At 39.0% G+C, this 15,218-nt stretch overlaps 1 protein-coding gene across 1 annotated transcript in view; it reads right to left on the bottom strand.

Moving 5' to 3' along the window:
• pdgfrb (platelet-derived growth factor receptor, beta polypeptide) overlaps window positions 1-15,218 on the bottom strand; it is a 32,152-nt gene that overhangs the window by 3,207 nt on the left and 13,727 nt on the right. Inside the window, exons 2-21 of the mRNA XM_028009452.1 lie at window positions 12,782-12,856; window positions 11,309-11,626; window positions 10,970-11,227; window positions 10,352-10,482; window positions 9,568-9,727; window positions 7,757-7,937; window positions 6,891-7,006; window positions 6,649-6,772; window positions 6,302-6,513; window positions 6,018-6,112; window positions 5,761-5,893; window positions 4,309-4,413; window positions 3,879-3,989; window positions 3,422-3,578; window positions 3,030-3,196; window positions 2,527-2,639; window positions 2,296-2,418; window positions 1,676-1,787; window positions 1,139-1,238; window positions 963-1,068 (exon numbers count right to left, since the gene is read on the bottom strand). Of these exons, the coding sequence (XP_027865253.1) occupies window positions 963-1,068; window positions 1,139-1,238; window positions 1,676-1,787; window positions 2,296-2,418; window positions 2,527-2,639; window positions 3,030-3,196; window positions 3,422-3,578; window positions 3,879-3,989; window positions 4,309-4,413; window positions 5,761-5,893; window positions 6,018-6,112; window positions 6,302-6,513; window positions 6,649-6,772; window positions 6,891-7,006; window positions 7,757-7,937; window positions 9,568-9,727; window positions 10,352-10,482; window positions 10,970-11,227; window positions 11,309-11,626; window positions 12,782-12,830 (2,871 nt within the window). The 5' untranslated portion in view covers window positions 12,831-12,856. The remainder of the gene's footprint in view (window positions 1-962; window positions 1,069-1,138; window positions 1,239-1,675; window positions 1,788-2,295; window positions 2,419-2,526; window positions 2,640-3,029; window positions 3,197-3,421; window positions 3,579-3,878; window positions 3,990-4,308; window positions 4,414-5,760; window positions 5,894-6,017; window positions 6,113-6,301; window positions 6,514-6,648; window positions 6,773-6,890; window positions 7,007-7,756; window positions 7,938-9,567; window positions 9,728-10,351; window positions 10,483-10,969; window positions 11,228-11,308; window positions 11,627-12,781; window positions 12,857-15,218) is intronic.

Below are 15,218 nucleotides of genomic sequence, written 5' to 3'. Positions count from 1 at the left end.
TGATGACCATGCTGAATGTATAGTTTTTCATGACAGAGATGTGAATGCTCAAACAAATTGTTTGGACACTGCAGTGAAGTAGAAGAATGAAAAAGTAAGGAGAATGTGGGTAAATCATAATTAAAATCACCTTTACAGAATTCCCAGTCTGAAATCACATTGAACTGCAAAGATAGGACTTTGCAGAAAACAGTTTTAACTTTCTTTTGGTATATTTTTTCCCGCACCAGAAGGTTTAGCCATCATTTGCATGTATATATTTTATATATTGTCTTGTATGTATACTATACAATCTAAATCTGTCCTTAGATGTGAGCAAATTACAGGAAGCATATCACTGCACCTCCTTGAAAGAAAAGCGCTTTTAGCAAGGTAAGCCATATTTTGCAGAGAAATCAAATTATTGGATTTAACTCAGTGACTGGCAATTTTTAACCTTTGTGCAATTTTCATTGTACTTGTGGTTATTTTTCTTTCTTCACATTACAATAAAAAGAGAGCCTTTTCATTTGTTTATAGCTGACCAAAAATGAGAATGAGATCAAATAGTTATTTCCTGAATGCACATAAATATTTGTTCCTGATCAAAGCTTGAGACAAGAATAGAAAAACTCTTAGCAACAGATAAATGGAACTAAATGCTACCCTCCACTAAGTTGCAGATAATATTTGATGGAATGTTTTAATAAAGACTTTACAGCAGGGTGCCTAAGTCCAGCCCTCGAGAGCTACCGTCCTGCAACTTTTGGATGCATCCATTCACTAGCACACCTGAATCAAATGGCTGAACTCCCTCATCAGCATTTCCTAGCTCTTAGAGACCTAATATAAGCCATTTGTTTAATGCAGGTGTGCAGCAGCAGGGATCCATCTAAAAGCTGCAGGATAGTAGATCTTCAGGATTGGACTTGACCAGCCCTGCTCTACAGTTTAAGAAGTAAAATCCAGTACAAATTATGTACCTTTTTATAGCTGTCCATCAGCATGTTTCCCACATTGTGCACCAGGAGGGAAAACTCGGGCCTCTTCTCAAATTTCTCATCCCAGCACTTCTTCATGATCTCATACCTGCAACATAAAAAAGGTTTAAGTCAGGAAGAGGAGGAATTTTGGGAGGAACAGTGTTAACGTAACTCACACTTCGTCAGAGGCGTGAGCAGGCTTGGCCATCCTGTAGCCTCTCTTCAAAGCACTGTAGAAGATTTCATTCATGGGCAAATCAGGGTAAGGAGTTCCTCCTGCAGGGAACGTTTAAGACAACAAAAAACAGATCACAAAAGTGCAGCCATATTGAAACATAAAAGAACAGAGGATCTTTCTTTTGCACTTACAGAGGCCGGATTGTGAGCATGTTTTTACCAAGCAAACAAGCAAAAGATTGTTAAAAAAAAAAAAAAGAAAGAAAACTAAACAAAACCTACAATACCCTGAGCAAGGAAATGCTGATTTCAATGCTTGACTGTGACTAATAAGATTTTGACCCAATATGAGTTTTCAGACAGATAGTTATGTACATACAGTCGGATGCAGGGTTTGAGATTTGCCTCAGTTTAATGTAGCAGGAAAATTCTGGATCTGACTAGAACTCTGACAGGTAAAACTAAAAACATGGTTACAGATCCTTTTCTTCTTTGCACATTCTGAGTGTGCATAGTTATGCAAAATTCATACTGACCCAGAGTGAAAATTTCCCAAAGAAGAATGCCATATGACCAAACGTCGCTCAGGGTGGTGTACAAATTGTGGAAAATGCTTTCCGGTGCCATCCACTTCAGGGGCAGGAATGTCTAAATGAGAAAGAAAAAAAAGAAAAAGCACACAAACACGCTTTCAGAAATTAAAGAACATTTTAAAACATGATGAAATTAGCAGGGGTAGGAAGAGTTTGCTTGTAGTTTTTCCTCAGTATTATACAGTCCTTCTGCTTACTGTATGACGTTTCAGTACAGTAAAATGTTGTTTTGGTTTGCAGTGGAATACAAGATAGGCAAAAATGTCTTGTTAGTTAAGAAATGTTTTTGACAGACATTACATACACATAAATGAGATGATGAATAGAAATTAACTTCTGTATGTTTTAAGACTATAAATCAGCATAATCTGTTGGATATTTTTTTTTGTCAGTTTTTGTTATATTGTAGCACTAAATGTTTCAACAAATTAGTCTCTGTGTATCCTTAGTGAGAAAATGGGACTTGGCAGATTAGGTGTTAAATTAAAAAAAAAAACATTTGGCCAGTAAAAAACTGATCTCTAATAATAAAATTTACTGTAACTGATTAATTTGCTTCTTACGCTGCCTTTGGAGATGTAGTTGGAATCATGCATGATGTCCCTGGCCAGGCCAAAGTCACAGATCTTCACCAGCTTGCCCTCACAGATCAATACGTTCCTGGCTGCCAGGTCACGATGGACACACTGTGGTGGAAACATCACAGGGAGTCAATAGAACCTTACCTGTCAGTACATCAAGTTTCAGACCTTATTTGTACTATTTAATTTGAAACACTATGTTTAACACCCTACATTCTTTGAGGCCAGGAAGTCCATTCCCTTTGCAACCTGGTAACTGAAGCCTAGGAGATCGTCGTAGGTGAGGGTGGGAGAATCGCCGATCACCAGATCCAGTCTGCCCCCACCTTAAGGACGAAACAGGGAGAAGCAATCAATGGGAGACCAAAGGAGATGATTCGTTTCAGGCGTTATAATGGCTGACCTTCAGTGAGATGCTGTGATTGTGTGATGTGACGCTCGTGCGCTTCTTATATTGTTTAAATCTTTGTACGCTTGGTCCAAAATAAACTGCATTGTCTAATGTATAAAGAAATTTCTCAACTATGACGAGCAACCGGAGGTTACTGAATAACTCTGCTTTATATCCGTCACAGTTGTTTATCAAATTTTTCTTTTTGCTTTGTGCTCATAATCCAGAATTCGTTATGCTTTTGTGTGACTGGAAAACAGATTTTCCCCACTACTCTCCAGAGTAGATTTAATGAAATGATTTACGGGACAGGCTGCAGTCACACCTTGTTCCTGGTAGAGGTCCTGCTGGTAGGGGGATTCATACGGGGACGGCTGGATGTCTGCATATTTAATTGTGTCCAGCTGCTCCTGCATAGGCACGTAGAAGGAGGGCTCATCTTTGCTCATGTCCATGTATCCTCCATCGCTCTCACTTCCGAAGGACACATACCTGGAAGGAAAAATTACACGTGTGTGTGAGGGGTAAGGGAAGACCAGTCAAGTGACACAATTAGCAGCCACCCCATCACATGTAACATCTGTAACAATTCCAGTCACGAGATAAGAGGGGGTGTCCCCAAGCTATCTGGAGCTATATCACTTGCAACAACAGAATTTTATGGATAATAAAGTAGAGACTGTGCAGCTCTGAATGCATTTTCTCTGCTCCTCTCACCCTTTTCTCTGGCTGAGAGGGGTACTTCCTCTGGAGATGATGCATCCGCTGTCCTGGTTCTTCTCAGCGTAGTACTGCAGGAAGGTGTGCTTGTTCCTATGCAGGTAGTCCACTAGGTCACCATAGCGACAGTACTCAGTAACCAGGTAGAGAGGGCCTGAGAGGCAGAAGCAGAAAGAAAGAGGCGTTGACATAATACACAAAGAAAGGCTCTTGTAATGCAGTGTTTAGTAAAATAAAATACATACATCTTAAATATTTTGAACCAACACAAAGTAAAGCACAACTCTGAGCAGAAGCAAAATGATAATCGTTTTTATATTTTTCTACAAATAAGAATAATCAAACACCTACATAGACTTCACAAAACAACCAGTGTTATATAATTTAATTTTAATTTTAGTTTATTTATATAGTGTTATAATTTTATTTATTTTATTGTCATAGTAAAGGTCACCATGTTTGGTGCAGGCTCCGAGCAGGTTAACAATGTTGAGGTGAGGTCCCAGGTGACTCATGATCTTCAGCTCGGACATCAGGGCCTGAGTCTCACTCCTCCTGGCTGTGGCTGAATGAGAGCAGACAGGAAACAGGAGCGAAAATATGTTTAAAAGTAGAACAGTGTGAGATATGAGAACCTAGCATAGAGAGAGCAGTAGTCGCTGTGTTTTTGCCAAACAGCCTCAAAAACCTGCGAGCTAAATCCTAAATGAGTCTGGCAGCAAAACTAAAGCTCAGCGGGCCTGCTGATCTCTCTGAGCTCACAGGAACATGGAGCTGGTGTCACATTATCTGACAGCCACACAGGGGTCTCCTGTTGTTGCTCTCACAAACTACGCACATGGTTCTGCACTGTTTTTTTGTTTTTTTTACTTTGTGTGTCTTACATTTCAGCATTTTCACTGCCACCTTTGTGCTGGAGTGGGATTGCGTGAGACCGTACGCAGTTGCCTCGACCACCCTGCCAAATGCTCCTGATCCAAGCGTGCAACCTGAAACACAAAGAAGGGCTCAGTGGGACGCAGAGTGAATGGAGCACACATCAGACCAAAAGGAAAAAAGAACAAAAAAAACACTTCATTATAATTTCAGGACAAGTAACTCTCTTTTCATTTTTAAAGGAAATTGAATTTTAAAGTGTTTATGTTCGATTAAAGAGGACTTTTCATCGGAAGTGGATGTCTAACTGAGAAGGGATCAGATGTTTTCGGCTAAGCAGCGCGGTTTCTAACTTTTAGAGAAAGCATCCGACAAGAAAACTTTAAAAAAGCAGCTTAGGAGTGAAGATGGACTGAAGCCAGTGAGACAGGTTTCAAAAGCTTCATTATGTATGCTGTAGCTGACTGCATGCAGACAACCCAAAGCACCAACAAAACTAAAGCCTTGGAGGGACACCTCCAGTTTAAGCTGTCTGTCTTCCTTTGAGCTACAGGAAGAATAAGAGCAGTCTGTTTAGAGCAAGAAAAGGGAATGGCAATATTTTTTTTTGCAACCACAGAAGACGGAAACATAAGTACAGCAGATTTTTCAAACAAAAAAAATCTGTTTAAACCCCCTTTTAGTAAACCTATCAACAATAAAATTGGGAAGGAATATTACACTTTCATTAAATTATATTGATGTTTCTAATAAATTAGTTCAATTATAAAATGAATAATCTATGACAGTTTGTAGGTGTTCAAAGTTATTATTTAAAAGGCGTTTTTACATTTTTGCTGTCTTCACTTGGATCTAATCCAATCTTAAATAATAATTTTGATTATTTTTTACATTAGAAATGGGTCTGAAATGCATAAAAGAGTACATAACATTTTAACAAAACAATTAGTCTTTTGTTTTTTGTTGTTTTATAGATAAGAAAAAAAATAAATTTTAGAAAATCCCTCCACTATTTTCTGAAGACATACAAATTTTATTTTTTTATTTATATTTTCAGAAAAGCTGAAAAAATAGCTGATAATTGCTGCCTAAAAAGGTTTGGAGTGCCTAGATACTAATATAGTTTTTATATCACAAGCCCTTTTCTGGGTAAGATAATGAATAAAGAAAGCTAATGAGGCCTGAAACCTTAAAATAAACAAATATGTTTACTTTACAAAGTCATTTAATAGCCCATTTAGTTCTCAAAAGGCACCAAGTGTAAATGACACCTCCACCAAGGCTGAACATCTTTAAAAACAAAGCTCAATTTAACTTTCATGTTGTGACACTTGCAGTTATAATGCCTTGCATTACCTCAACTTACCGGAGGTGTACCCTCATGTCTAATGATTATTAAAATTAATTCATCCGTACATCGTCAGTGTTTAAGCAGATGTAGCGCTGCAGGCAAGACTCACCCAGCACCAGGTTTTCTCTGGGCATCTCCCAGGCAAGGTCATAGGGCAGATGGATGGGGTCCACATAAATGTACTCATGTCCATCCTGGCTCACAGACTCTATCACCTTCCATCTGATTTCATAGCGAGGTTTCTGGGAGAAAAGTCAAAGATGGAGGAAAATCTCACATATCTTTTATAATCTTTACTATATTCTCTTTGAGAAATGTGTACTGGGAATAATTGGATTGGAATAAGTGGATTCATGCATGTCGTACCTTCCTCCATACAGCGATGAGGATGATTATCGACAAAATAAAAATGACCACTAAGGCCAGAACAGCAGCCAGCACTGCCACCTTGGAGAACCACGCTGCAATAGAAAAAGAAGCACCAGAAACATTTGAGACAGCGCAGAAAAAGTGGTAACTTTTAACAAAAGTTGGTACCAAGGGTGCCATTTTGGTAATTTACTATTGCCTTGTGTTTTATTTCAGTTTTTTACGATGTATTTAGTTAATTTAATTAAAATAAATAAATAACATTTCCCAGGGACACCTACTGCTGGACACAAGTTTGACGTCCCTCGTGCTGACGTCCCCGGGCTGGTTGGAGGCCTCGCAGCGAACTGTGATCTGCTGAGGATTATGGAAGATCACCTGGCTCCTCACCACGCTGACTTTACGCGCCCGGCTGTTGTTGACATTGGTTTGGATGCTCACCACCTCCGGTTGTGGCTTCAGCGGCTGCCATGCTGCTGTCCTGTTGCTACACCTAAAGCCGGACAGCACAGAAATCACGCCAGCTGCATCAACAAAGAGCTGAAATCAAAGCAGATGCTCTGAAGTGAGCCGTGTAAGGTCAGCCCTCTAGTGTTTGTTCTGTGGCATTACAGGTGTAGTGACTCACTTGAGCATGCCGTCACAGCTGTACCATTGTATGATCGGAGCTGGAAACCCTTCAGCGACGCAGGTCACCACGTCTCTCATCCCTGGGAAATGGTGGTCGGTCAGGTCTTTAATCTGAGCAGGAACTACACGGAAAAGATTGAAGCAGACATTATGTATCAGCAAAACTTATTTTAAAACAATTTTTAAATAGTTGGTTTTATTCGTGAGAAAAAAAAAAACGTATCAAATGCATCTTCACACCTTGGACTTCCAGGTCAAAAATAATTTCCTTTCTGTCGTCTCCATTGGAAATGATGACCGTGTAGACGCCGTTATGCTCAGTCCTCACCCTCACCAGTGTGAGAACGGTCACATACCTGAGGCAAAACAAGCATGAACAGAACATGGAGGATTTTAAAGCACATCACTGGTCTTCACTGGTAACTAATAGCACTGAAAGTGAATAGCAGGTATGAGAGAATTTGTACTACATGACTTCATGTCAGCCTCCAAGCTTGCATTCCAGCTCCACTACATTGACATTTAACAATTTAGGTTGAAACCAGACTTGTATTTTGAAAATAATATCAATATTTTAGAGTAATCAAGGAATCCTGACTTAAATCTGAAAGAGAATCCATAGAGGGAGCGAATGATTAGGTTGATAGCAAGAAGTCCTTTCAACCTCAAAGACTTAGACAACTGCAAAGGTTTGTTCATTGTGTTGCCAATAAAGATTTTTCCATTAATTATTGAGAGGAGAAAAAATATTGTTGCTTTGTATCCTTTAATGCAGTATATGATTTACACATTACTGAGATTACTTCTTCATTTGAGAGTGTGTAAAATGGGAAAAGCACAGCTCCTTGTGGGCCATTTGTCTGAAAGGCATTAGGGAGTTGTGACAGGTATTTGGTGTTTATGGTTCCTGTGTGTTGACAGATGAAGTTCTTCCCTCTGGAGAGTATTATATTTCAGTGAGGAGGTCTCACTGTGTGCTGACTGACAGGACCTAGATGTGTGGATTGCTTAAATCAAACAGGATATTGAACACCTCATATTGCAGCTTTGTTGAATTTGTGTTTCTAGGAACATGGCACAGCTGCAAACTCAGGGTGATGTTCTACCTTATTTCATGATCCTGTCTGATTGTGATAGCTTTGTCTCCCCTGATGGTGGTCCCGTCTTTGGTCCAGCGAACCTGAGGGGGAGGGTAGGCCTCAATGTCCACTCTCAGCTCCACGTTCTCCTGAAGCTTGGCTGAAATGTTTTGCCACTGAGCAGGTTTCACCTCCACAAAACCGTGTTCTGATAGAAAAACAGGTCCGCGGGTGAATGATCTACAGTATGACAACTTAAATAACAGAATTATTCTGCAGAAATCAATTTAATCTATTAAAGCCATCAGAAATTTTGCTTGTCAATTCATCTTCTGAATGATAAACATCTGAGGAATAGTACCTCCATTGGTTGCTAGGCATATTCATGGCAGGTCACCAGTTCACTGGATCAATATAAGGCAAATAACTATGCATACAGATACTTACACCTAAATGCAAATTTTATTCATACCTAAAATAACATGCAAATTGCACCCAAAAAAGCCTTCACAGGGATTTGAACCAAGGTCCACCTTGGAGAAAGCTCATATTGCTGCCTTTCAGAAGAACTCATTTGCAAGTCTTTACTTTTGCAAAGTTCTGCATGCTAATATTGGTCCTTTGTGTGCGTCAGTGGCTCTCAAAGTATAAAGAAGTTAAAAATACTTCACAGGTATTACTGAAAAAATATTTAAATAATAATAGTGCAAACCTTTCTGGTTAGCAGGGCAAATGGAAATAATAAGATTTTAAAGCCAATCTGTCTACTAAATTATTCATCATTCATACTAGTCAAACTATTTGTCATGTTACAACTAGAAACGTAAATGTATTTTATTAATATTCCACATATTTGTGTCCCTATTGTTTTTTGTAAAATTCAAAGGACATACATACTTTTCAAGAGCTAGTCTGAAAATATTCATTAGGAGTCATAATGGACAAAAGTCACTCAAGTCTGTTTTTAGTATTCATCAAATTCCAGGTGTACCAGCTGAATCCTTTGGCTCTGTTCGGATTTTTTGGCTTAAAGTACTGCTAAAGTATATGTGTTTCTGGCCAGAGACACCTAACTATAATGTATTACATACCAGAAAAACTCTATAGGGACAGCAACAGACTTCCTTATGAGGTGTCTTTCATCCCAACAGAGCAATAAAACCACAGAAAATAACAAATGAGCTAGCTGTGTTAAGTTGGGTCTATTTCTATTTGGGTCTGTTTGTGTTTCTTTACTAAAAACAGTAGCTGGTAATATCGGTGTCCATTGCTAACTGCTGCTGTCAGGACATGGTCTTCTTTCCCATTAATGTGTTCCGTTAAAACTAAAATATGTCCTGGTCCTCTGTCTCCATTGAACCTGAAGGTTCAAGTTATTTAAAGCTTTTGTACACACTCTATGCCTCACTGCAGACGGAGTAAGCATTCATAGACCCCAAGCGTATGCAGTGATGGTCAAGAGACAAAGTCTAGAATAAATTGTGCAGTACGAGAAACCTTGTTTTTACTGGCTTTCAATCTGCTGTTGTAAGTAGGTGACTTTATATGCCTGGTTAAACACTTTTCCACCTACAGTCTATATAAAGCTGGTGTGTGCTATGATTTGCAGGTGTGTTTTATAGGGCATCGCTCCGGGATCGCCCACTTTGTCAAAAAGTTTATTTCAGATCCAATCCATGAAAAATAAATAAAAACGCTCTTTGCTTCTTTCAAACACAGGTCATCTCTACTCTTTACCTCCCAGTGTTGATAATAACAACTATTCCTTTTGTGGTGAGTGAGGCACAATAATAATCTATTCAGGATCAGTTTGTTTGAATTTTGTGTGTGTTTCTAACCAAGCACGTTGATGTTGACGCTTGAAGAAGCTTTGACGCCCGCTACCATTTCTTGGACGTGGCACACGTAGTTTCCGCTGTTCTCCACTGTAGTGCGAGGGAAGGTCAGGCAGGAGTGCATCTTCGGGGAGAAATACGTTTGTGGTTTAACCTTAACAACCTTTAAAGGGGAGGAACAAAACAAAACAAGACTGTCATTTCATTCTCATTTCCTCTCATCTAATGCCTTTTGAGCAATCATGTTCTATACTGGAAATATGCACAGAAATCATTTTAGACATTAAACACGGGGCTCATTAAACATCTTTGACTTTTTAAGGAATTCTGAATTCACTAATGGTATTTGTTGTCATTCTGACTGAGAACTTGGAGAATCTAACTTTCAAGTACAAATACAATCAGCAAAATCATTTCCAGAAAGAAATATGATTGAAATATGTTGTTTTTTTTGTGAGCAATGACAGCAAAAGGGAATCTGTTGGTGATGACTTGTACAACACACATCTGCATGAGACAATCACTTCAACCTTAAACACAATGGTTCGCTAGGTAAAGCTGAAACAAATACTGAAAACTCTATAGAGTTTCCCAACAAGCAACAAAATGTTGTGTGAAGAAATGATCACTTGGTCAAGTACACATTGAATGTTTTTAAAGCAATATTTAATCCAAACTGAGGTGTGTCGCTACATCTTGTTTCCATTTGGGCTTGGTTATGAGGCCGGAGAGAAATCACAAAGGGGGATTTGAACAAAGGCGCTTGTTCTGCTCCACTCCTACTCACCGCAGTGTGTGGAATATCCCAAGAAAAATCCACCAGCTCCACTCCGTGCACCGTGCAGTTTATAGTCAGCGGCTCGCCCTGCTTCAGGACCGTCTTTGAACTGTTGATGTAAGGGTTGATGTCTTCGGCCACTAGGACGGAAAGAGAGGTTGCGGGGCAGAGTAGGCATGATGGCAAATTGGTTCAGTCACCAAATTATTTGGTGAAACAATTTTAATAATTAGAAATTAAAACAGATAAAATGAGCATCTTAACACAATATTCTCATCTAATGATTTATGGCAGTGTTTGATATATGGCTGCTCCTGTTTAGTTTCTTAAAATCTTATTTAAAGAAAGTACACAATGACCTTCAAGAGCTGATCTATTCATCTACATAATTAATGACAGCGCTTTTTTAAATCATTAAAACAGCTGTAATGTTGGTATGATCTTCAATCAATGATTTGTAAAACTGTCCACACAGAATTTTACCTAAAAAAACATAACAAATACACACAAAACACATTGCTTCTGTGACTTTTAAGTTCAATAGTTTAGTTTTCGATTTGGACTGAATAAAAATGCGAGTGTTAGTGAGTGTCTGGTAGTGGGTGGCGCTGTGAGCTGCACTCCAACCTATAATACTGATGACGTTAAACTCCTGAGACTCTTTGACCTCCCCATTCAGCTCTCCATGGCACACATATGCTCTGTCCTCCAGCTGCGCCCTGTACCCCTCACTTGGTACATAATGCCCTTTGATGGGCCTGTTGGTGTCCCACTCATACAGGATGACAGTGATGTTTGGGTTGGTGGCCACACAAGGGACGATGCTTTCTTCACTGGTCTTCGTCACCATGCCGTGGGCGCTCTTTACAAACCAAACTTCAGGATCTGAAGAGAGAGGTGATTTGTAAGTTGACAGTCGGAGTTAGTGCAAGAGGTCATGCTAACGAGAAATGAGGCGCACCCTACCTGGGACAAACACTGCCACTTCCTTTATCTCGTCAGAAATATCATCGACGCACTGATACACGCCAGTATGCACCCAACTCACACTTGTTAGGTTCAGAGCAACTGACGTAGTATCGAGTTCAAAGATTTTGTATCTTGATTTCATGTTCTCATCTAGCTGGTTTAGGTAGTAAGTTGAATCGTCCCTCTTAAGCGCCCACTTTGCGTGGCTGGAGCCGGAGCAGATTAGGGTGAGAGATGAGCCTTGAGCCAGGACAAACTCTTTGTCATCAGGGGTGATCTCCAGGCTGCGCACTTCTGGGCAGAAATGCACCAAAGCTGCAGTTTGCAACAAGACATGAGGTCAGTATGTAAGAGGGGGGTGTCAAAGAGATAGCAGAAGAAGTTCAGAGGTTAAATCAACAATGTAAGTCAGATCCTGTCCTATCTATGACTGTTGAAGGATGTGAGTGGTCTGGAGCAGATGAGAGGGAGGATGAAGACGACGTGTCAAACACAGATGGATACAAAGTGAGAGAAGCATCATTTATCTTTTGCATGAAGAATTGAAGTGTTATCAGTTCTTTATTAATTGGGGGAAAGGTCATAGGTTAATAAACAAATTTCACCCTACTTTTTGGCACACTGAATAATTTCCTTAAAGTAAGAGTAACTGAGTAAATTGTATAAGTCAATGTTTTGCTTTGTAAACTGATCAAACTCTCCAGGATCTTTCGCTATTGTTATTCTGAGGTATATACTGTATATGGTATTTCCAAAAGGCCTAATTCTTCTGCTCATTGTAACCAGGCTAGATACGGATGCATACTTAACTTACCAGCATGTGAGGAGTTTGGGAGAAGAGGTAAAAAATATTCCTCACAACCACAATTAAATGCCACCCATCTCTCAGCTGCCTGTTCTTTAGCTGGAAAATGTATTTTCTGTTCCGCCATCACAATAATATCTATAGAGTTTGTCTTACTAGAATCAAAATGATCAAATGAGACTGATATTAACCCTTCCGATGTGAAAAAGATGATCTTGTTCACTGTTTTCTATGGTGGAGGATCTGCGGGCCTGTTTATTCTAGAATATCTGAGGGATAGTCTGGAGAGACAAGAGTACATGAACTAATTCAAGACTTTGGAGGATCTAGATAAACTGTGCAAAGATGAATGTGCAGAGATCCCTCTTTATTATCTTGTGAAGCGATATAAAAAACTATTAAGATTGCAGGTATTAAATGGGGCATTAATGATGAGCTGGTTAAAAAAAATACATTTATCTCTGAAAGCAGGATGTGTTTTTCAACATTTTAGTGAAAGTTTATGTTGCTGGAATAAATAATGCATATTTTCACACTTTATAAAGAGTACCAATAAGTATTTTCTGTTTTTTACATCTCATTTATCATTTCTGGAAGAAAAAACTTCTGAAGAATCTTCTTATGCATTTTCACTTCTTGTTTGTCAAGTGAAACTGAACACTAACCCGTTAAAGCGACCATCAGGTGGAGCACAGACGCTATCAGCCTCCTCATTGTGGCTGCCTCGTGACCCCACTATTCTGCAAAAAGAAAGATGGTGCAATCATGAAGTGAGTCTTTATGATTCATGCCGCTCAAAGTGTTGTACACGAGAAAAGCCATAAATGTATATGGTATTAAAATGTGCAAAAATAAAGCACAAAATTAACAAAATATAAGTCAAAAATACTCTTGGTAAAAAAAAAAAAAAAAACTTTTTAAGTAATTAATGGAACAGCTTGTATAACTTGAATAAATAGAAGGTTCCTAAGCTTTGGCGTATCATTAAAAATGCAAATGATGTTGGAAAAACACCATAGTATCAGTTGTTAAAAAGCAACTAAAACTGGACTCAGATGCCTTCTCTTTTTGGTTTGGTCAAGCAGCCTAACTACTCAGTTTTGAATAAGCTGAAATCTTCCAACAGTGTCTTTTTCAATATATATAGGGAGAGAGAGAGTTGTAAAGAAAGCATTACCATTTACTGTTTACAAGGTGACTTGAGACAAGAGCGTGGATCAGATTTTCTGCATTTGTTGGAATTAAAAACTGAATTTAGTGATCCCATGTAACTTAGATGGGATAAATGTTTTTGACAGCTTTTCAACCCTCAGACAAATTATGTAAGACTTTACATAGTAATCTTATCCACGTTTTTCCATCACTGCATCTCTTTTCAACTCTTGGTTGTAATAGTAAAATTTTAGTTTTGTTTAAAAAATTGTTGTTCTACTGTTTGTTTATCACAGAAGAACAACATGTGGAAAAAGTTCTAAATGTTCTAGATGTCCAAACTGTTCACCTGACATGTTTACAGTCATTTTACCCCAAAAGCTTTTGTGTATTTATATTACGTTATTGTACATGTTCCACAATTGCTGAATGACTGATTGCAGTGTGAAGTGTTTTGGGATCCTCTGGATTTAATAATGTGCTATGCAAGTACAAAGTAAAAGAGCAAAGCTGGGCAACTCCAAAGAAGATATTATATTTCTCAGACGAGGGATTACCAAGGCTACATCAACTCCTGCACTTAATTCTTGAATAATAAAAAGAACATGATTTATCTAAGGTTGCTGATTGTTTTCATAAGAGCAGTGACCTGTTTTGGAAAGTAATCAGAATCTTTAACAAATATCCATCAAATTGAGCAAAGTAACAGAAAAAACCCAGTTTTGGTTACATTAATGATTACACACAGCTTCACAAGCGTGACAAAACAACTTTTAAATGATGGCGGCTTGACATATGCTGCTCTAGCTCAAATTAAGTGACAAGTGTTTGTGAGAACACTCTGTTGCGCTTGTAAAGCTTAAAGGCAAAATAAAACAAAGCATGTGATCCATCACGAAGTTTTTTTCTTTCTTGGCTCCTGAGCTAGTCTGGAGGTATTTGATGCCTCGCTGCACCAGGACAGAGCGACAATGTGCGTCTCCTTTTGTTCCTGGTTCGCCAACATTCTGCACCCTCACAAACCGGTCAGTATGTGCATATCTGCAGCAGGCAGATATGGACATAGGACATAGCAACAATGCTATGTCCAAGTTATTCTGGGGTCATGCTGAGCCATTAATTGGTTTTGGTGTAAACCAAAGTGAAAATGAAGGCATTCACATATGCATCCGACAGAAGCGAACTGGCTTGGGATATCATGTTGTAGACTGATGCAAAAGCAGCATCCCAGATGAACTGAAATGATATTTTTACTGCTAAAGACCTTGTAACTTCACACAGCTGAGAAGGCCAGAGGATAAAGCTGGTGAGGGTGTGGAGGGGTGGTTTGTTGTTATGTTTGGGAGGGGGGTTAAGGCCGGCTGCACGCACACGTCTGGAAACAGTTAAGGATGGATCACAGGCCTGTACGCAAGAGGGTGGGAAAGAAAAAGGGGGCGGAAGAGTGAGGCTTGGGAAGAGCGTTGGTGGAGGAGGAAGAGAAAGAGGGAAAAGAAATTGTGAAATCTTTCAATTAGTTTTTTTGTTTTTTTTTGCTTTATGTTACACAAAGATTTTACTACCTCTATTTTAAGATTTTGTGCTATTTTTATTCGTTATATAAAAACAGCATGTTTTGACATTTACTCAGCTGTCTAATTGATAAGTGTTTCAGGGGTTTTCATAGATATGTTTTCAGGTATAAAACAGCTGAAATCTCCCTGACAGTTTGGCACACAGAAATAAGCCTAAAGTCAGTCTGTTACTCAAACCAGATACAAGTTTGTCTCCCTAAATTAACAGCCTCTGGCACTTCCGTTCCCAAAGCAGAAAGCTCAAAGCTCTTGAGCAGTTCCAAAAAACACGGCTGGTCCATTTCCTCCCCCGCCTCCTGGTTCTAATAAAATGAGGTGAAGGAAAGGCGGATGGATAATGAGCAGAAATGTACAAACTTCTAGATTCTCATTGGCA

The sequence above is a fragment of the Xiphophorus couchianus genome, chromosome 23, assembly GCF_001444195.1.
Source record: "Xiphophorus couchianus chromosome 23, X_couchianus-1.0, whole genome shotgun sequence".
Taxonomy (NCBI): domain Eukaryota; kingdom Metazoa; phylum Chordata; class Actinopteri; order Cyprinodontiformes; family Poeciliidae; genus Xiphophorus; species Xiphophorus couchianus.
The sequence above is the reverse complement of the archived record's forward strand: the minus strand, read 5'-3'. Positions and strand labels throughout refer to the sequence as shown.